We start from the raw sequence: 22,524 nt of genomic DNA, 5'->3' as shown, positions 1-22,524 counted from the left end.
GAAATTTTATATTATGAATGTAAGTTCCCTGAAAAATTTATAAGCAGGGTTATTTATATGGCACTTGTGCAACAGTTACAATCAGAAAATCACAAAATCCTATATATTCTAACGGTTAAAAATCCTATATATTTTCACGGTTAAAAAACAATTTTTGGAGCGATGGGCATTCAAAAATTTTCTTTTCTCAGTTTTTTAATTGTGAAATTTTTTGAGTAACAACTTTTGGCGACAATCTTTTGGCGCACATTTAACTTCAAGACCTCTATCTCTTACTTTGGTTATCGGATATAATTCGGCTCAGTATAGCCAGCTGACATCGGAAACTGAATTAAAAAGAAACATATGTATACAGCAAATAAGTTGAGACGGTATAAAGGGAGAGCCAGGAAATAATCGATATCATTTGAATGTATTAATTTTTGATTTAATTTCCCAATTTTTCGTGAAACCCATCTAATCATTTAGCAGTTTCTGCATTCCCACTGAGAATCACTATCAACAGATGATCTTCTAAGTTTTCAGGCTCAATAATTTTTGGTGCAATTTTCTTCAGATCTTCCGCAAAGAAGTCACAGGGTGGAAACGCGTGCAAGACTCCGAAGTACTCCGCCGCTCCAATCGGCAACCCAATAACTCCTGCCGATTGCTTCATTTTCAGATACGAGACCAAATTCTTGAAAGATCTCGCGTTGGTTTTCTCTGGCAGAGGTTTCGGTGGCGAGTTGTCGTTGTCAGTTGCAAGCAGTAGACAGAAGCCGTCCTTGGAGGCAGATTGCATACGTCTTCGTACTTCCTCAAGTTTCCCCGTTTCGCATCTGACACGCTGTGTAATTTTCAGGGCATTTGCGGTTTCTCCTGTCTCCGCTTCAGTCAGCAACTTGCGACACACTTCTTGGCTGCCGTCAAGCAGTGTCATATGTGTACTGAAAGAACTGCTTTTCAAAACCAAGTAGCCTCGCCAACAGCTGTCTAAAATTTTAGCTAGACTTGTAACGTCCAGGCATTCTTTGGCCAGAGACATCGGACTTGGAGTTCGGCGTCTTTTGTTTCTTGGCTCGTCATTTGAATCTCGTCTCACATAATTTGCCCGCTTGTCAAAACTTCCAGCTCTGTTCCGCTTCTTGTCACTTCGCGCTTCAGAAGCCGGACTAAGATTACTCTGTGGACTGCCTCGTCCTGGACTTCGCGACTTATCGTACTCCCCACGCTCTAACTGAGAGCCACTATATCGCCGATCTTCCTTATCATAACGACTGCGTGAATTATCTCGAACGAATACCGCTCCTCCATTGTCACGTCTATCATTTTCGCGATAAAATGGTTCACGACGAGTCTCCTGATTTCGTTCGAATCCTCTGTTTACACGTTTATCCATTTCATAGTGGGAACCCTGAAAAATTTATAAGCAGGGTTATTTATATGGCACTTGTGCAACAGTTACAATCAGAAAATCAGAAAATCCTATATATTCTAACGGTTAAAAATCCTATATATTTTCACGGTTAAAAAACAATTTTTGGAGCGATGGGCATTCAAAAATTTTCTTTTCTCAGTTTTTTAATTGTGAAATTTTTTGAGTAACAACTTTTGGCGACAATCTTTTGGCGCACATTTAACTTCAATACCTCTATCTCTTACTTTGGTTATCGGATATAATTTGGCTCAGTATAGCCAGCTGACATCGGAAACTGAATTAAAAAGAAACATATGTATACAGCAAATAAGTTGAGACGGTATAAAGGGAGAGCAAGGAAATAATCGATATCATTTGAATGTATTCGTTTTTGATTTAATTTCCCAATTTTTCGTGAAACCCATCTAATCATTTATCAGTTTATGCATTCCCACTGAGAATCACTATCAACAGATGATCTTCTAAGTTTTCAGGCTCAATAATTTTTGGTGCAATTTTCTTCAGATCTTCCGCAAAGAAGTCACAGGGTGGAAACGCGTGCAAGACTCCGAAGTTCTCCGCCGCTCCAATCGGCAACCCAATAACTCCTGCCGATTGCTTCGATTTCAGATACGAGACCAAATTCTTGAAAGTTCTCGCGTTGGTTTGCTCTGGCAGAGGTTTCGGTGGCGAGTTGTCGTTGTGAGTTGCAAGCAGTAGACAGAAGCCGTCCTTGGTGGCAGATTGCATACGTCTTCGTACTTCCTCAAGTTTCCCCGTTTCGCATCTGAGACGCTGTGTAATTTTCAGGGCATTTGCGGTTTCTCCTGTCTCCGCTTCAGTCAACAACTTGCGACACACTTCTTGGCTGCCGTCAAGCAGTGTCATATGTGTACTGAAAGAACTGTTTTTCAAAACCAAGTAGCCTCGCCAACAGCTGTCTAAAATTTTAGCTAGACTTGTAACGTCCAGGCATTCTTTGGCCAGAGACATCGGACTTGGAGTTCGGCGTCTTTTGTTTCTTGGCTCGTCATTTGAATCTCGTCTCACATAATTTGCCCGCTTGTCAAAACTTCCAGCTCTGTTCCGCTTCTTGTCACTTCGCGCTTCAGAAGCCGGACTAAGATTACTCTGTCGACTACCTCGTCCTGGACTTCGCGACTTATCGTACTCCCCACGCTCTAACTGAGAGCCATTATATCGCCGATCTTCCTTATCATAACGACTGCGTGAATTATCTCGCACGAATACCGCTCCTCCATTGTCACGTCTATCATTTTCGCGATAAAATGGTTCACGACGAGTCTCCTGATTTCGTTCGAATCCTCTGTTTACACGTTTATCCATTTCATAGTGGGAACCCACGCCGCGTCCGAAGTCGCGACCTCTTGGTTCTGGACTGCGACTCTCGCGTCTCAAATTTCTCTCACGCGCAACAGGTGGACTTGGAATCCGAGCACGCGGAGAAGGACTTCGTCGCACTACAACCGGCGACGTTCTTGATGTCGCTTTCGGTGATCCCGCCTTCTGAGTTATCTTCAAATGATAATTCATAGCTGATACTTGGTCGTATTCAACGTAATCGAATCTGACCGGAGCTGCGCTTCCACAAATACTGCGCCCAGTGAGCGCTTTTATTGCTGTTTTAGCGCCTTCGGACGAACTATACACGATGTACGCAAACGTATCACCTTTAGAATAATCGATTTTCTTGATATCGCCAAATCGATCGAACTCAGTTTCCAAAACACCGAGGCTTGTTTGCTTGCTCAGACCCCCGACCCAAATACACGAAGTCTCTGGAGACGACCCATAAACTAGCTTCACTTTATTGTCCCCGATTCGCTTGCCCTGCATACCGATCATTCCCTTTTCCGCTTCATCGGGGTTCAGAAAAGCAACACACGCAAACGCCGCACCATCTCTAGGAACTTTAATATCGATTGTCATTACGCTGGCGTATCGCTGAAATTCGGCATAGAGGTCTTTCTCCGTAATGGATTTGTCTAAGCCACTCACAAGTAACATTCTAGAGGGAGGATCATTTTCAAACTTGGATGAACTTTTCGGCTGATAGAAAACTTCACGTTCAACTCCTCTAGGCTCTCGAGATGCGTAGGCATCATAACTGCTTTTCGGTTTTGGCGAGTAATCGTTCGGTGGCTTGGGAGATCGTTCACGGCTGCGAGCTTTGCTTATGACGGCGGACTTTGGACCTTCTCGATATCGCTGAAACAAATCTAACCTTTAACTCTCCAACAAATCTGTTTAATGCCATAAGCCACATTACACAATAGTCAAGATAGTTTTAAAGAGCACAAAGAACTGATCCTCGTATCTCAGATGACAGATCGATACGTTAAAGAATTTTCTAACTAACCGGTGAATTGGATCTAGATCGTCTTCGGTCTCGATCACGTCGGTTAACTGGGAGGACTCCTTTAATTACTGGCTCCAAGGGAAACTCTTTGCCAAAAGCTTGGACGACTTTCATTCTATCGAGAGCATTGCGGGCATCACTCTCTGTTGTGAAGTTAATATAGCAAATCTTTTCCCCGGCTACCATCGCGGTTCGCACATTGTAGTCCCTGAACTTTCGGAAGCTATCCTCGATAGCGTCTTTGATTTCTCGGTCTATAATGCCACGCGGCCATCCACCTTTAATGCATAACGAGCGGAAAATGGGATCTCCACCGTATCTTTGCTTGTAAACCTTATCCCTAGCGGGTAGGTCGTGATCGTCAACTGACCGGCGACGCTCGTATCGTTGATTAAACGGCATGTTCCTACAACTACACAAAATTTCACATACCATATCCGGTCCAATTTCTGTATTTGCGATTTTCTGTATTCCTAGTTACACTCACCTTTACTATGGTATAAACAGGACATCCAAATCTTAAATCTCGTAAAATTATCAAAAAGACATACGAAGTTCGACTCACCAATTTAAGATCTTTGAATCTCTTTAATTGCTTCTTGTTTAAACCAGAAATCACAACCCTGAAAACAATTCAACTTCGTTCTCACGTCAATAAACAGCCGAAAAACAAAATGATGGATCCTGTGAATTATATACGGGTATTCGAATAAATATTGTGCTGGCGAATAATGTCGTTCAGTTCCCATTTGAATTTCCAAAGCGACTGACTAAAGCTCTTGATAGAATAAGCTTTTGAGGTCAGATATTGACTTCTTGCGAGAAAATATTTCGATACTCGAGGAAATCTTTGGATAGATAGATAGCGATGCAACAAAGCCATAGAATGCATTTTTGAATATTCCAAATTTGCTTCCCATCAGACATTTTAAAATGAAGAATAGAAGGAACGAATTGAATATGCCAAGTCGATTGACGAGACATTTGCTGATATATAGGATACCTGATATGAAAATACTTTGTCCGCATATTCGAATACTTAACATGTAGATAGATAATCAATTGGCCAAAACAATTTTTACCCACGAAACCCTAAAAAGTTTGAACACATCAAATTAAGCCCAGCTCCCATTATAATTCTGATTAGCGACTTTTGGAAGGCTACCATTCTTTTGATAAGCAGCCTCGTATCAATACTTTGATGAGCATTAAATTTAGAAGTTTTATTGCTCCGACCAGTCCCAGGGGTGGGCAGTAACTTTTGTCTACGGGGTGTTTTCTACACCAAGGTACTACAAATTAACGTCAGACAGGTTCGAGCGATATACCACATTCAGCCCCCTATCAGAGGCTATTCGGATTCTGAAACCTAATATATTTTCTCTCTGTCGATAAAAACCGATAATAAACTGTTCACTTTTCAGACCGGAATTTGACATAGAAGCGAAGCGAGCTGGCCTGGCACTACTTGCGATATAAAAAAGAGACTGATCACTTGCAAATGAATCGATAGTTTAAAAAAGAAACTAGCAATCCAGTGCAGAGTTTAGTGGATTCCAAATGATTATCTCAAGTCTTTGAAATATCGGCAAGATTTGACGGAACCTCTTCAAGGCAGTTACTCAAACGCAGTGTTGATGACAGTTTGTAAAACAACTAGGGCCCAGCAAAAAATGGATATGCGTGGGTGAAACTGAATGAAATTACTATACTGATGGGGCACGAACAATGTGATTACAAAAAAATTGCCCAAAACCTTAGTTCTTTCTCTACTAAAAACACAGCCAACTGACAGTTGGAAAAAAGTAATGAACACGAGAAAACAAAAAATACTGATTTCGTTGAAAAAATCTCAACTTTCGAATATAAAAGAAAATAGATACACTTTAAGCTATTTGAATTTCTAGAACAAATTATGATTAGCGCTTTTTTGATAACATTAACCCAACTTAAAAACACTGAATCAATAGGTTAAGTTTTCAATACGCTGGAAAAATTTTTTTTGAAAAAGGTCAATTGAAATGGGCCCTTCGGTCATGCGACGGTACGTGCACAGGTTGGACAGGGCCGTACCAACGCTATATAAATACATCGGCAAAATTTCATGAAAAAATCATGTCGATTTTAATGCATCCAGAGAATTGTCAATTAAAATCTACCCTCCTCGATTATAGCAGAGATAGAAATGTCTATGTTGGATGCATTTATAAGTTTTTTTGCACCCCGTAGGGCAGAGGATTGCACTCCTAAGAAGTTCAAAACTTATTTTTGTTCTTATAAAGTTTATTGCGTCCGAGTATGATTCGTTTTCGTTCTGTTTTTCGCTTAGTTTCCCTGCTAGTTTCTGAACGGTTTAAGTAGAGCCTGGTGCTGCTCTTCCGGTACAGGCAAAAATTAGTGGAACAAAACTGCTGTGTTCCACATCCATCATTACTTGTTGGTATTTTAATGCTTTGACACTCTCATGATATTTGTAGGCGTCAGATATAGTGTTACTGCAAGATTTAGCATGTTGGTTGAAAAATTTTACATCGAAAAAGATTCGGCTGAATCGGTCTCCCCAGAGCCCATTCACCTTGATGTTAAGTCGAGCGTCATCTTCAGTGGTGGTTCTTTTGCTGTGAAAACTTTCGCCTTCCAACGATTAAAGTTTCGGCTCTATTTCAACATCATGGCATACTTCGTTTAGGAATGTCGCGAAGGTAACATTCGCGGGAGTGCATATCGACGTAAAAAAAAAAAAAGCTAGGTTATAAAATGACTGGCTAGCGTCTAGCGTTCTAGTTGATAGCCAAAAGAGACTGGCTAGCGTTCTGGCCGATAGCCAAAAACAGTAATAATTTTCTAAGAATTTTAAATGCTAATTCAAACGTTTTCGCACATTTTGTGCATCATCAGGATCAAAACTTTTTACAATATTTACGAAACGATCAAAGATCTGAAAAATGTAACAGTCGCCTACTCAAGTCACATATGAGGTTAAAGAAAAATAGGCCCTATAACAATTGGCTCAAAAGTCAGGGACACTATCTCTTGTATTTTTCCACCTCGAACGGTCGCAGCCAATTCGGTTCACTTGCGACATGAGACTAAAAACCCCGTTACAGCTTAAAGGCCACTACCAAAATACACCCCCACACTCTAGAAAAAAAGAACGTGCCCATACGCAGGTCTCAAAATACCCAAAATACGCGAAGGCCGTTAAAAACAGGGTCGGAACAGTCCGTACAGTTACTTTTTATTAGACAGTGGAACTTTGATCCATCTCAGATGGATCAACCTAAAACTCTCCTTACCTCAACATAGCAATTACAAAACACACTCAAAAAAACTAAATTGGGTACTCACATACCAGCACACTCAAGAATTGGAGTAACTAAATTGATCAGTAACTCTAGCATTAAGGTAATTAAGTATTAACTCAAGAAGTTTGTAATTGATGAATTCCAGCAAAGGAAATGAGTTTTGACAGTAGAATTGAGTTTTTTAGCTGGACAATTGGGAGACCCCAGCTGTCCACCTTTCCACTGAAGGTTCACTCTGGTCCACTTCAAACTTGTGTCTGCTTTGTTCGCAATCGCTCTGCCTCCTATTCAGGATAGGACAGCTCTACTCTAGTGTGAATTTTATGACTGGAAATTGCGAATAGCAATTTCCCGCTGCTTTTTTTGATTACTTTTCCGCGATTGTAATTCGGTTGTTCTCATCTTGTATTTCTGAGTTTTTCAGTTGTGGCGAGAAAGTTGAGAAAAGAGCTGATTACGATCTCTTCCCACGCTTTTAGTTGTTCGAAGGATCGCATCCACTCCCTCTGCTCTAGCAACCTCTTTGCTTGGTTTGGCAAACCCTTCATGTTCGATTCCATGTTCCAGCAAAAGGAGTTGTGCAGGCTCAGGCTCACGTTCTTCGCCAAGTCCTCCTCCAGTATCGATTCCCTAGCTTTGGTATTATCTCTAGACACACTACCGACTCTTTTCCAACCCGTCGTGATCGCATTTGACTCTTTTCCAATCCTCATGTGTAATATCGATGCTCCGAAGATTGCGTTCTCCCGAAGCTTACAGTAGAGGTTCCAATTCCATCATCTTCTCATGTGTTGTATCCTTTTCCTCATGTGCTGGGACACTCTTCATCGGCTTCCCGATGGTATTATGACTCCTGAAGTCACTTGTTGTCTTCTCTGAAGCTTCTCCATCTCCGACTTCAGCTGCTCACAGTTCTCGCGGACCCTCTGCTCATGCTGGTACGCTGCCATGATCATGTTAAGATCACGCCACGCCTGATCCCTCTCGAGGATTGCCTGATCTCTCTCCAGGTTTGCCTGGTCCCTCTCAAGCTTCGCGTTATCCCTGTCAAGGTTCGCTATATCTTTCTCCCTCTGTGCCCTCTCTAGTTCCCTCTTCAAGCTACTGAGGTCCGGGTATGCCTCCTCTGTCTGTTGAGCCCACCGTATCATAGACGACGGCCTGCTCGTGGATTGGGCCGCGAGCCCCGCTGGTGGTCTGTGTTGTTGCTCAAGCCAGAATTCCTCGCCAAGTCGAATCCCCTCACGCATCCATCCACATTCCAGGACAACCATCTGGTCTGTTCTTGATTGGATATCCCCTCCGTCGTGTAGCCAACCATCAAAACAGCTTCTGTCGCTGATTCCCTGCATTCACCCTGCGCCTCTAACTGTAGGATGGCATACAACATCACCGCCATCCTCTCATCGACTTGGGTGTAATCCAGATCCCTCAAGCGTTTGTATAGTTCATCGAGCGTAGGTCTCTTGAGCGCTGCAGGCATAGATTTCCAAAAGCGATCTGCCATTGTCATAATCTTCAGATGATTTCACGTGTCAACCAACTTGAGAATTACCCAACCAACCAACTTGAGAGTTGAGAAACGTCTCCTTCAAAGGCTGCAGATCATGAACTTGTTCAAGATCTTCTTTTTCTTTTTGAATTAGTGCGGCTAGGTATTCAACTCAATTTTGCAAATCAATCTGAAAATAAAATGCAGTTTTTAGACCAAGATGTCCTGTGCCTATCCTAAGCCCCCCATCATTGTGTTTTAAAACATTATCCCATCATCTATTTTACTAAAACAGTTCAATTGTAAATTTTAAGAGCATGCAGATTCATTTCATGTTTTAGCACTGTCAACTCTCTAAATTTTAATTGTCATGCCAACTGCGTTAAACTCCATCTACCTGCTTCGTGCCCCTATGTACCTAACTCGAGATGGCCATGTACCTAACTCGAGACCTCCATTGTCCGCCCGTAATTCAGGCGATACTCAAGTAGTATTTCTTGTGTAGATGTACCATTATCTCCGTTTCTGCGAAGATCACGTGTAGGATGGCGTATAACTCCCTTGGGCTCAACTTGCCCCTGTTTGGGCAATAAACCGGCATCAAGACTTCCATTATCCATCTTTCGACCATGAAGTCTCTCAGCCTCGTTAGTGCCAACATCACGTGCTCGGGATCTATTGTATTCCTTTCATTGATCCTCGTCGCCAGAAAGCACAGGTATTTACCCGGGACTTGTGAAACTGATAGGGGAAGCGCAGCCAATCCTCCCAACCCCGGTCACTGTCTAAATAGAAACTCCACGTTCTTATATTCTCTCTTGAGTCGGCCTCTATTCTCGATTTGAAGCTCATGTCCGCCGTTAAACAGATCGCGCTATTCCTGTCTGACAAAATGAAGTCGCTATCCATTATCAGGATGTTCTCCGAGTATTCATTGGGTATCTCAAATTTTGTTTTGAAGTTTCGTCCTATGGTAGGCTCAGCCTCTTTCTCATCCAGTTCCAGCCCGCTGGTCTCTCTCACTTCTCTGAGTTTCTTTATCATCAATTTTTGGTGTGGGTAAGTCCTACCCCCACTCTCCGGACAAAAAAATTTATCGACGTCCCCGTCGATGATGCAAGGCCTAAACTATCAGGCGGTATCTCGAGCGGCCTGTTGGTTGCTGTCCAACCGAAGAGGGGATCTTTCGTTTTCACGTGTTTTTCTGCTGACACGTCGACCTGCTGGATGCTTTGCTCTTCATCTCCTTTGCTCTTGACAGCATGCATCCATTCTAGTATCCCCAAGTGTGTGTTTTCCCTCCTTTCGATCCTGCTCTGCTCAAGTTCTATTTCTTGTTCTGGTGTGGAGTAGTCTTCCTGCGGGTAGTGTTTGCTGTCGTTGATGATTTGCCATTCATCGTCGGCCAACAGTTCGCCCACACTCAGTAACTCTTCGCTTATTTCGTCAGGCTGTATCTTGTCAAGCAAGAAGTCATCCCCGTACCTATTGTACCTCATGCCTGTCCGTTTGCGATTGCCAATCCTGGGTCCTGCTGTTATCGGTGAGTCTGGTTCCGTCCTCTTTGGCACCTCGTCCTGCTCTGGGTCATTCCAGTCTTCTTCCGCAAAAAAATCCACATTTGAGCCTGCTTCTATCTTTTCATTATCGTCCATGCTCACGTCCTCGTTGCCATCATTCTTTTCTCTGGTCCCTTTTTCGTTCACTTCGCATGCTGACTCTACCAATAGGTATTCTTGTCCCTCCACATTCTTCGGTACGCACCAGTCCTCCGAAGATGGGACATGAGGCTTCAGATTTTCATAATGCGCTGCTCGCCCCGTACTCAAGCGGTAGAACCGTCCCTGCTGGTGTACTTCCGTGATCATGATTGGTCCTCGCCATTTCTTGAGTAGTTTTTTTGTCCCTTTGGAACACCCAGACGTATTGGCCCACTGCATACGGTTTCGCTGTAAGTATCTTCTCATTGTATTTCTTTCGCTGCCTCATTTGTGCTTGCGTCGTATTCCTCCTGCAGAGCTCGTTTAGTTTTTGTTGTCTCTTGATTGCTTCTTTCACATAAGTTTGAGGCGACCTCTTTTTTCCTTTGAATTCTGGGTAAAGGAACGATAGGGGCATTGCTCTCTCCCTGCCCATTAACATCATGAAGGGACTGATTCCTGTTGTGGAGTGCTGCGTGCTATTGTACGCCCCTACCACTTGCGGCAGATATTTATCACAGTCTGTCATGTATCTCGAGCAATATAGCCTCAGCTTGTTCACCAACGTTCTGTTCTGTCTCTCCACTAACCTGTTAGTCTGAGGATGATAAGTCGTTGAGTGCGCTTGAGCAATGTGTGACCTCTTCATCAATTCTTTTGTCAGGTCACCCACACGAAGGCTTTCCCGTTGTCCGACTGAAATGTCATCGGACAACCATATCGTGATATCCAATGTGTTATCAAGTGGTCACAAGTCTCCTCCGCTGTGGCTGTTTGACAGGGCACCGCTTCCGCCAACTTAGTAAAGTGGTCTATTAAGACCAGTATCTGGTTGTACCCCGACTCTGTCATGCAGATCTTCTGATGGTCTAACTGCACAACCTCGTTGAATTCCGAGCTCTCAACGGACTTGAGTGGGAGTTTCATCTTCCGTGGGTCTTTCACCTGTAGACATGCCAGACATGCGTTCACCCATCTCTCGCAGGCCTTTCTTAATCCCGGCCAATCAAACCTGTGTAGTATTCTCTGTTGCACTTTGTCTATCCCCTGATGCCCCATTTGATCGTGCGATCTGAATAACACCTCCGTCTGGTACAACTGTGGTAGTATGATGTACAACTGTGGTAGTATGATGTAACTGTGGTACAACTGTGGTATAGGTTATGCTTGTGTAGTATCTTCTTCTCATCCTTTCTCCTGCATGCCACCATCCCATCTTTCCTCTCTTTGTAGAACTGGCTCAAGATCGTGTAGCTGTCTTCTTCCAGGTTCTTTTCTCCTTGGCTCCCGTCCGGATCCATTTGGAGAGGTTGCTTGTCATCTTGTCATTCGTTTGGGCTCGGATCAGATCCGACAGCCTATATCTCGCTTTGACGTGTTCCTTCAGTGCCATTATTTGACCGTTCATTTCTCCGGGACTGTGGATGTCATCTTTCAGTTTGACGCACACTATCCTCCTCAAGACCTTCCTGTCATCTTCTGGCACCAGAATTGTTTTGAAATTCGAGTTGCATGACAGCTCCCTGAACGGTTTCCTTGATACTGCAATTTTCTCAAGTTCTTAACCTCCGTGCACCTCCTGCGGGTCCAAATTGTACGTTCCTGAGGATGGATCCGTCTGTAGTTCCCTGTCACGGTGCCTCATCTACTCTTCCACCAATATTATTTGTAGATTATCTTGGTCATCGCTACTCTTCTCTGAGTCTTCATACTATTCTTCACACTCCCCGGACAAAATTTCTTCTTCAGCATCTTCCTCTGCATTGTTCCACTCCCCGGACTCTTGACTCAGTCCGAGGTGTTCAGCCTCCTCCTTGAATGCCACCTTCTTCTTCCTAATCATATTCCGCTCAAGTATGTCCTCAGGGATCCTCTTAACCAATGACTGCACGACTTCTTTTCCATCAGGTTACCTTTCTTTCGAGGAGTCCTCGCCACCATCCGCCTCATTCCTTCTCAATATCGTGACCTCTGGTTCCTCTTCACCCTTTTCTTTTACGACGGGTTTATCGTCTGCCAGTTTATCGAGTAATCTCCTCAAGTCTCCATCTATCCCTGCTCTTCCCGTTTCTACTTGGTTGAGATCATAGCCGTTTGCCTTGAGTGTCTCCTTCACAATTTTAGACTTGAGCATTCTCTCCATTGGCATCCCTTGGGTCTTTTTCAAGATTGTTTTCTCTGGAATTTCCTTTGGTAAATCGGGGCGATCTTCTATGGGTTTGCCAGACTTGTCGAGCCATCTCGTGAGTGGAAGACTTTCATACGTTTCCTTATCCATGAAGGAGAAGCCATCTTTGATTTCTGGCCTATCTGCCTCCCTCTGATCCTGTCTCTCGTAGAAATCCGTCTTCTTACTCAAGCTATTGGCATTTTGATGTTTGACTCTCTTCCTATGCTCAATTATCTTGTTGTATCCATCCAGGCTAACAATTCATCTCCCTATGTAGCTCTGATCAATTGAGTACGTTTTCAACCAGCTGAGTGCCCTGCTGTCGACTCGTACCTTAAACGGCTCACTACCTAGATATGCCCTGTATTTTTCGACAAAGTTAACCACTGCGAGCATCTCTGCTTTGGGCGCCCCGTACTTCATCTCCGCATCACTCAAGACTTTACACCCGTATGCTATTGGTCTCAAGACTGTCTTCCCATTTCATTCCTGCTCTTGATGGAGAATGTCAGAAATCGCTACTACCGATGCATCCGTGTCCAGCATGTACATTACTTTTTCCGTTGGCATCCCAAGCACCGGTGCTTCACACAACTCCTTCTTTATTCTCTGGAATGCCGCATTGTTCCACGTGAATTTCTTGCCCTTGTGCCTCATGAACTCCCTGTAATAGTTCGCAAAACCCAAGAAGCACATCAGTTGATGTTCCGTTTTTGGCGATTTCGAGGTCAGAACTGCTTCTACTGCATCTGGGTCTGGTCTGATGCCGTGTCTGTCCACCATCCTCCCAGGTATATAATCAAGTCCTGGAGTATTTCGCACTTTGATGGCTTGCATTTTAGTCCCGGTCTCTTCATGCAGGCGAACACTTCGTCTAGTCGCTCGATGTGGTCCTCGAGTGTCGGTGTTGCAATTACCACGTCATCCACGTAGCGCATTACCAGGTTGCCGCATTTCTTCGTTACTTAAATCATTGCGTGTGCCATCAATCGTTGAAACGTAGGCATGGCGTTGCAAAGTCCAAAAGGCATCCTCTTCCATTGAAACAGCCCCAGCTCGCAGGCAAACCATGTTTTATCCCTGTCTTGCTTCCTCAGTGGAACCTGCCAAAAAGCTGATCCTTAATCAAGAGTCGTAAAAAATTTTCCGTCCCCTAACTTTGAGAGGCTCTCATCAATCCTAGGTATGGGATAGGCCTCCTTCACCGTGAGGGAGTTCAGTTATCGAAAGTCACAACAAAACCTCAATTGGTCGCGTTTCTTCTTAGCCATCACCACTCCACACGCCCACGGTGAGTTGGATGGTTCTATCATATCATACTCTAGTAAGGTCTCTATCTCTTTTCTACATGCATCCGATGTGAGTGGGGTCATACGCCTCGCCCCCTCCCTGTGCGGCACCGCCGACTCTTCAAGCTCTATTTCATGTTCAACAAAATTACAACATCCAATGTCTGCCTTATGTTTCGAAAAAACGTCCTCATTGCGCTCTAGTACGTCCTTGATGGCTTCGAGCTGTTCATCCGTTACCTTGCCCCTCAAGTGTTCTATTTCAGGTAGAATCGGTTTATCCATTTCCATTTCCCTTAGTGTGGGTCTTTCCGGGAAATTCGAACAGCTCGAAAGTCCATCGTCTGTCTCTGACTTAAGTGATTTTACAAGACATGATGAACCTTTTATTTTCTTCAATCGTCTCAAGATACAAATCTTGTCCCTATGATTGGGACAATCAAGATCTTTATTCTCTTTTACATTTTCAGTTATTTCACATCGAGTTTTCAGAGGTGAAGCGTATCCCAGTTTCCTTCCCCTCTGGATTGTGATGGGTATATCAAGAGTATTCAACAAGACACTGACGCAGAGACCGCTCTTGGTTATCGAGAAGGATCTTCCTAAAACAGCAGCACTCTGACTATTTGGATTTGGGACTATGCATACCTGCTCGTCGTCACTTAGTTCATTATAATTTTTCATTCGCAAGCTTACAATTGCCGCTTCGATTGCTTTCAGCCTCACCCTCCTACTCAAGAATACCGGTGCTTCATTTTCATTTGCCATGATTAAATTTACCGGTTTAAATACGTACTTCCTTTCCGGATTCCGAATCCTGAACATGGCATTGTTTAGATCAATTGTTACGTCGAAATTTCTGATGAAGTCCCTGCCTAAAATGAATTGGTCAGACTCATCTAGGTTTTCCACCACAAGGAAGCTCATCCACAGTTTGCGTTCACCCAAGTTTAGGGCTATTATTGGTGTCCTGCCTAGTACCCGCAGTGCCCCTTTAATTGCAGCTGATTGCCGAATTCTGGAGTCTATCAAATCGTCTTTGTTGAAGCCCATTCGCTCCCAAGTTTCGATTGGTATAACGCTCAAAACCGCTCCCGTGTCCAGTAACCCGCGTAATTGAGTCCTCTTGCCATTTGTGTCAAGCACGTGTGCCGATACGTCCGCGTCTGTACCGATATGCTTTGCATCCTCTTCCAACATGGCACACTGTCCAATCGATCTCACTTTCAGTTCTTCCCTGCCCACATAGATCTGTCCGGCTAGGTCTTCGTCACATGTTATCATAGTCTTCGTGTAGATCTTTATTCCATCTATATTTAACATCACCTCATGTGGACCATAGGCTTCCGTGTACCTATTCTTGACGCGGACTGACTTGCTACCACCTCTTGTGAGTAGTGCCCTCAAGGCTCTAGAAGTTGTCTGCGGACTTATTGCACTTAAGTAATCTGCATACACATCAATCTGCATTGTCGTCTGATCGCTTGGTTCACTCAGGTTTCTCGTTACTTCGTGGCCGCCCGCAGTGATTATCGACATTATACTGGCTCCGATTTTTGTTATGCCGAATGGCTTTCAAGTCACCATTTTTAGAGTGTTGCAATTTCCATTCTTTGCCGCTCCCACTTCTGCTTCTGGCATTGGCACGGATCTACTCAATGTTTCGTTTAATTTCTGCCTTTCGATCTCCTGTTTTAGTCGTTGCTCGATCTCTTTCGTTGCTAGGTCTTGTTTCACTTTGTTGAGAGCGTCCGCCGCTGCTTTCTCATAGTTTATTTTTAGAGATTTCCTGATCTTGGCTCCTATGGCATTCTTGACTTGCGCTACAGCCTTCACTGTTTTTGTCGGTAGTTCCGCACTCGGTGCCTCCGAGTTTTTTGTGTCAAACTCGGATTGCCTGTTCCTTGTGTTCTGTACCGCCGCCAGCGCTAGCTTGTGTTTGGGGTGACTTTGGTTCTTCACTGCTTCCCAAAACAACGGACAGTCCATCCTGAAGTGGCCCTCTTGATGGCAGAAAAAGCATCTCGCACCTATCTTGATGATCAGGCCGCTGTAGAACTCATGTTTCTCCGTCTGGCTCATATCTTCCTCATCCGGCGCATATCCCAGACTCTTCATGCCTTGCTTGTACGTTGTGCAATCCGCCACGTGATGATCCGCTGATCCGCAATTTGCGCATGACCTGCGTTTGTACATATCATCTTTAGGCTTGTACCATGACGACCTCTGTGGTTGACTCCCCCCTATCATGTTCCTATTCTCTGGGTACAAGCTTTTCTTTGGTTTCATCAACATGTACTCCCTTGATTTTTGCCTCATCTCTTCCGGAGTCGTTGCATTATATCTTTCGACAGTGTATAATACGTTACCAACATTGTTCTCAAGTCGTCACTTTTTAACCCCATCGATAAATTTCGAGGCGATGCTGAAGTTCCTTCTGTCTGTTAATTCTTCAGGATCACTCCTTCTTCTCAGGCTCTCAAGATCATCCAGGAACCGATCGATTGATTCATCGTCCCTCTGTCTTCTCTTTTCGAATCTCATCATAGCTTGGTGACCCTTCATTCCTGATCCGAATCGGTTCAACAATATCTCGAAGATTTTGTCTGCAGTATCACGTTCCTCTTCCTTCTTTGAAACTACACATTTTAACGCCGTGCCTTCCTTCTAAGTTGCTGAGTATCGCTGTGCTGGCCTGTCTCTCGTCATTCAAGTTGTCTTGTTCCAAATGTAGTCTCATGACTTCTACCGATGTGTCGATGCATCCATCTGAGTCGTCCTTAAATTCTTTTGGCTTCTTGAAGGTTATCCTGGTTTTGCCACCTCCTTTTTCACTCGAGTCAGTGTTTCTTGTAGCGAACGCTTCCAATGTCCTATTCATCATTTCCCAGGTGCTAGCCCACGTCATGGCATCGGGTCCCATATTGTTGTGGAATCCCCTGGGACATTTATCGTATTTGAGGTTCCACTCTTCATAATTGTCTTTGCCCCCCCCTGTTCCTATGCTCGCTGCACCCCGGGGTAACGGTAATGGTGTGGACTACCGCTTGTTCCGTTGTGATTCCACGAAATCGAATCTGTTGCCTTGCGTTCGATCTGTTACCAGCTTGTCATGTGATGTAGAGATTCTCACGATGGCACCCAGTTTGGACTGTATGGCACATGAACTCTCAGCCTGGTCTCTGCTCATTGTGTCTTTTCTCATCTCCAGACTCCCTAACTTACTGTTCACAGTGTCGTGCCGTTGCGTTGCTTCATTTCTTGCATGTCTTTTTTGATATTTTTCTCTCTCTCCTTGTCGGTAGCCTCTACCTTGTCTGACATTTGCTGTAGCCTCTCTTCAGGTTCCTTTGCCAGTTTGAAGCAATTGTCCAGGCTCTCGTTCTTTTTGTATCGTAATTCCTTTTTTAGCATTTGTCGATCCTCGTCACTGCATTTCAGTTTTTTGTCGATTTGTTCCAACTTCGCCATCAAGTCGCCCAGTTCAAGAAAAGTTGTTTTCTCTTGGTTAGCTGTTGCCCATTTTTAACTGTTGCTTCATGGCTAGCTGTTGCTACAAGTTCGACCTGATCATCATCTCGATTGTACTCTGTTCTTACTGCAGAAACCGTGCCAAACGTCTTGCCTTTCTCGTTCGTTGTTACATTTCCTCCTTCTCTCTTGGTTTCATTCCGACCATCATTGCGATCTTCTCTGTGAACGACCCTCTTTTCGTTTGAGAGTCATCCTTTATCGTTACCGGCGTGTCGTGTTGCTTGTTGTATCATCTACAATGTCAATCGGCGAGAACTCTATCGTCTTCTTTTCTCGTTCTTCCACATTCGGCATCGGTTTTGACTCCGTTGTATCCCTTTCCACCCCATCAACACTCTGATCTGGTGTCTCAAGATCAATTTCTATAGCAGGTACCGTTCGTCCCTCCTTAGCGCTTACTTTCGTCTTGCTCTCCTTTGCGCTTCTTGTGTTGACCATGCTCACTGAAAAGTTCTTTCTCATTACTTTTTGGTCCGATGGCATTGCTTTCAGTTGCGACGAGTTATGATTTGTCTTTGACTCTAGAACTCTTTTTTCTGCTATCGGTACCCTACTTTGCCTCATGATTCTTACTTACAGTTTTCTCTATTTACAATATTAATATTTACAAAATTCTATTCTAAGGATAAAAATTCTAAGAATAAAAATTCTAAAAAAAATTCCTAATTCTCTTAATAAAAATCTTTCAATTCGTGATCTAAATAGAGCGGATTTTTTGTGATTTAATCATTCTGACCGGTCCTTTGTACTCTTACTTAAATGTTGGGATATTTCACACTGTCCCAAGACCTATCACTCAAGTGTTGGGCTACCTCGCCTTGTCCCAAGACTACCTCGCCTTTGTCCCAAGAGTGTTGGGCTACCTCACCTTTTCGCTCTAATGTTGGGACACTTCGCACTGTCCCAAGACCTCTGAGTACTATCCCAAGGCTTCTTCGTACTCTTCCGAGACTTCTTCGTACTTTCCCAAGACTTTTCTGTACTGTCCCGAGACTTTTCGGTACTGTCCCAAGACTTTTCTGTACTGTCCCAAGACTTTTCTGTACTGTCCCAAGACTTTTCAGTACTGTCCCAAGACTTTCCCGCACTGTCCCAAGTCTTCTTGGTACTGTCCCAAGACTTTTCTGTACTGTCCCAAGACTTTTCTGTACTGTCCCAAGACTTTCCTGTACTGTCCCAGGACTTCCTGGTACTTCCCAAGACTTTTCTGCACTGTCCCAAGACTTCCTGGTTCTGTCCCAAGACTTTTCTGTATTGTCCCAAGACTCTTCGGTACTTTCCCAAGACTTTCCTGTACTGTCCCAAGACTTCTTGGTACTGTCCCAAGACTTTTCTGAACTGTCCCAAGACTTCTTGGTTCTGTCCCAGGACTTCGCCATTCAAGTGTTGGGACACTTTACACTGTCCCAAGACCCCTTCTTTCTTAGTGTTGGGTAAATCTGATTTCTTCTTCTTCGTTGTTGGGACTCTTGAACCACTATCTCTGGTACCACCACTTGAGCTCTAGTACAAAAATTTCCGCAAAACCCGAGCTTACTGGCCAAAATTTTTAAATATTAACCCCCCTCTATTTATCTTCCTTCATTAATCTGATGAAAGTTAGAATCCAACTTGTTCGCACGTGTGTTTTGATCACCTGTTCGTTCAAAAACCGATAAAGTTAGTACCGAAAACGTAAAAACTCAAACAAGAAAAGAAAAATGATAAAAACAGAAAGCTGAACCCACCTAAAATCAAAGATGACCAATGTCGTAATTTTGTAAAAAAATGTCTGGTACCTGATTGTTACGCGTTTTCCTCGCCCCTCCAACCGTTCTTATGGGTTAATTTCGTTCCGGGTTACAAAAACTGTCTATTTTTGTTCCCCCCAAACGATCCGACCAGGGTACCTACCTTAATTCGATCTTAAATTTGGATATCTTCTCTTTGTAATTCACGCGTGTAAGATTATAATGTAACTAAATCGACGATATCGATTGATTAGTTACTATAACGTGTCCCCCCCTTTTACAATTAACAACCGCCAACGTCTAACCTAACCAGCCCCCCTTCTAACCTCCCCCCTATTTAGCCCCCCTCTTAAGCCGAAAATTACCTTAAGCGCTGGGTGCTAAACCTCTCGAGAAAACCGTAGAACCTGTTTCCAAGCTCTGCTCAAGTAAAAACGTTCCTCAAAACAGTGGGGTTCCGCTGATCCAACTTTACACTTATCTCCTTTAATGTAATGTGGATTCTAACGATACCCGATTGACCAACCAGAACACCTCTGTGTGTCCTCCTCTGGTTGTTCTGATTCCGTGCTGGTTGTCTCATTGGCTTGTCCAGCACCTCTCACCAGCACAACTTTCCCACTTGGCTGGTCACCTGTTCCAGTCCAGTCTCCCAGTGGTCCGTCGATTGACCAAACAAAACACCCCTGTGTGCCTTCTCTATTCCGTCCCGTCGGTGCTGGATGTCCCCTTGTCGTGTCCAATACTTGTTGGGTTCCCTTCTTGTGAACCACTTTCCTACTTGGCTGGTCACCTTTTCTAGTCAAGTCTCCCAGTGGTCCAGCTAAGTTGCAAGCTATCTGAAAACCTTTGACAACGCCCCACACTCAGGCACCTTTTTGAATTGCTGAAACGCTCGAAACGATCGGCCTTATGAAAACAGTATGGGTATACTAATTAATTAATATAAGGGTTTGATCGAACTAATCTGGTGTCAAAGTCACTGTCATTTTTTTGTTTTATGGTTTTTGTTCCTTTTTCTATTCTTTTTCGGTGTTTGTTTCGCTTTTTGTCTTTTTGCTCGTTTTTTTAACCCCCTAGTTACCCCCCTTACTCGGTTAGATAGGCCTCGTTCGGAGAGCGTACCAGGAAGTTTTCTCGAGTTTTCTTAAAAAGCTATCACGATACGACCGTAAGGTTTACACGTTCCCGCTGAACCAAACCACCGGTACTCTAGAATGGGCATGTAGCCCGGAGCTGTGTCAAGTGGGTTCGACTCCGTAGTCATGATGTCGTAAAAACACCCAGGAGCGCCATAAAAACACTATGTAACAGTCGCCTTCTTAAGTCACATATAAGGTGAAAGAAAAAAATAGGCCCTATAACCATTGGTTCGAGAGTCAGGGACACTATCTCCTGTGTTTTTCCAACTCGAACGGTCGGAGCAAATTCGGTTCACTTGCGACATGAGACTAAAACCCTCGTTACATCTTAAAGGCCACTACCAAAACACCCCTTCACTATAGAAAATAAGAACGTTCCCATACTTAGGTCTCAAAATACCTAAAATACGCGAACGCCGTTAAAAACAGGGTCGGAACAGTCCGTATAGTTACTTTTCATTAGACAGTGGATTTTTGATCCATTTCAGATGGATCGACCTAAAACTCTCCTTACCTCAACATAACAATTATAAAACACACTCAAAAAAACTAATACCAGCACACTCGAGAATTGGAGTAACTAAATTGATCAGTATCTCTAGCATTAAGGTAATTAAGTTTTAACTCAAGAAGTTTGTAATTAATTAATTCCAGCAAGGGAAATGAGTTTTGACTTGAGAATTGAGTTTTTTAGCTGGACCATTGGGAGACCCCAGCTGTCCACCGTTCCACTGAAGGTTCACTCTGGTCCACTTCTTACTTGTGTCTGCTTTGTTCGCAATCGCTCTGCCTCCTATTCAGGATAGGACAGCTCTACTCTTGTGTGATTTTTATGTCTGGAAATTCCGAGTAGCAATTTCCCGCTGCTTTTTTTGATTACTTTCCCGCAATTGTAATTAGGTTGTTCTAATCTTGTATTTCTGAGTTTTTCAGTTGTGGCGAGAAAGTTGAGCATGACAGGCTTAATTCGAATTTTTGAAAAATTCCATTTCACTCCAAAATTATGTTGTTCGTATTGCTCAGGGTCAAACGTTCAAATATGACCGATTGGCACAATACGCCAGAGAAGCTCCACTCGCCTACGGATGGGACGGCGAGATTTGGTTAGATAATCAGAAGAAGAAAGCACAGCGCGCATATGCTATTTAATAAGTTTATCACAACAATTAGGCTAATAGTGGTTCAATTGAGCAAGCAACTATTGACTTCCTATCTGAACTGTCGTACCCAGTCGTTGAACTCTCTATCCGGAAAAAGACAACTGCTCTAGTATTGTTATTAGGCAAATTACGAATATCAATTTGACTAAAGGTTTCTAGCGCGGTTACAGGAAATGTCAATTCGGCTGTTCTGATTGATGTTTTTTCCTTTCAGTTGCTGCGAAAATGTTAGCATCCCAGGGCAAAATCCAAAATTTGCAATATTCATTTCAAACCAAAAACAAACGCTCTGATATGGCCGACTGGCACACTTGACTATTTGATTTACCTTCAAATTGCTTATCAAATGTACATTTGTTTATAAGTATGGTGAAATGTAACCATTGTTGCTTTGTATGATTTTGCGTTTTGATTCCATTATATCTCCTCCCTCAGTTACTTATGGCACCCACCCCAAGAGACAAAGTCGATAAAACAAGAAAACCTGCATATGAAAATAGTACATAATTCGTATTTTTATGCAGCTCAGGACTAACAAAGTTTGGATACATTTTAGTATGAATAACTTTATTTTTGAAAGCACGACAATTGTTTCAGAGTCTATTGACGATTAACAAACTGGGGGAAGGGAGGGGTGGGGGCTGAGAGACTGTTATGAGAAAATTCTATTTCACCCCAAAGTTACGTTGTTCGTATTGCTCAGGGTCAAACGTTCAAATATGACCGACTGGCACAATACGCCAGAGAAGCTCCACTCGCCTACGGATGGGACGGCGAGATTTGGTTAGATAATCAGAAGAGGAAAGCCCAGCGCGCATATGCTATTTAATAAGTTTATCACAACAATTAGGCTAATAGTGGTTCAATTGAGCAAGCAACTATTGACTTCCTATCTGAACTGTCGTACCCAGTCGTTGAACTCTCTATCCGGAAAAAGACAAATGCTCTAGTCTTGTTCTTAGGCAAATTACGAATATCAATTTGATTAAAGGTTTCTAGCGCGGTTACAGGAAATGTCAATTCGGCTGTTCTGATTGATGTTTTTTCCTTTCAGTTGCTGCGAAAATGTGAGCATCCCAGGGCAAATTCAAAAATTTGATATAATCATTTCAAACCAAAAACAAACGCTCTGATATGGCCGACTGGCACACTTGACTATTTGATTTACCTTCAAATTGCTTATCAAATGTACATTTGTTTATAAGTATGGTGAAATGTAACCATTG

The 22,524-nt window shown here is 43.4% G+C and overlaps 1 protein-coding gene across 1 annotated transcript; it reads right to left on the bottom strand.

Annotated features, from left to right (window-relative positions):
* Positions 1-294: 294 nt before the first annotated feature.
* Positions 295-21,310, bottom strand: LOC134856938 (putative RNA-binding protein 15B). Its single transcript, XM_063873229.1, has 5 exons — positions 21,282-21,310; positions 4,342-4,401; positions 3,777-4,188; positions 1,839-3,625; positions 295-1,397 (listed from the first exon to the last, which is right to left on the bottom strand). The coding sequence occupies exons 3-5, from the start codon at positions 4,176-4,178 to the stop codon at positions 461-463; spliced, it is 3,126 nt and encodes a 1,041-aa protein (XP_063729299.1). The 5' UTR covers positions 4,179-4,188; positions 4,342-4,401; positions 21,282-21,310; the 3' UTR covers positions 295-460.
* Between the last annotated feature and the right edge of the window lie 1,214 nt (positions 21,311-22,524).

The sequence above is a fragment of the Symsagittifera roscoffensis genome, chromosome 1 (genome assembly GCF_963678635.1).
Source record: "Symsagittifera roscoffensis chromosome 1, txSymRosc1.1, whole genome shotgun sequence".
Taxonomy (NCBI): domain Eukaryota; kingdom Metazoa; phylum Xenacoelomorpha; order Acoela; family Convolutidae; genus Symsagittifera; species Symsagittifera roscoffensis.
Note: the sequence above shows the minus strand (reverse complement) of the source record. Positions and strands in the feature narration are given on the sequence as shown.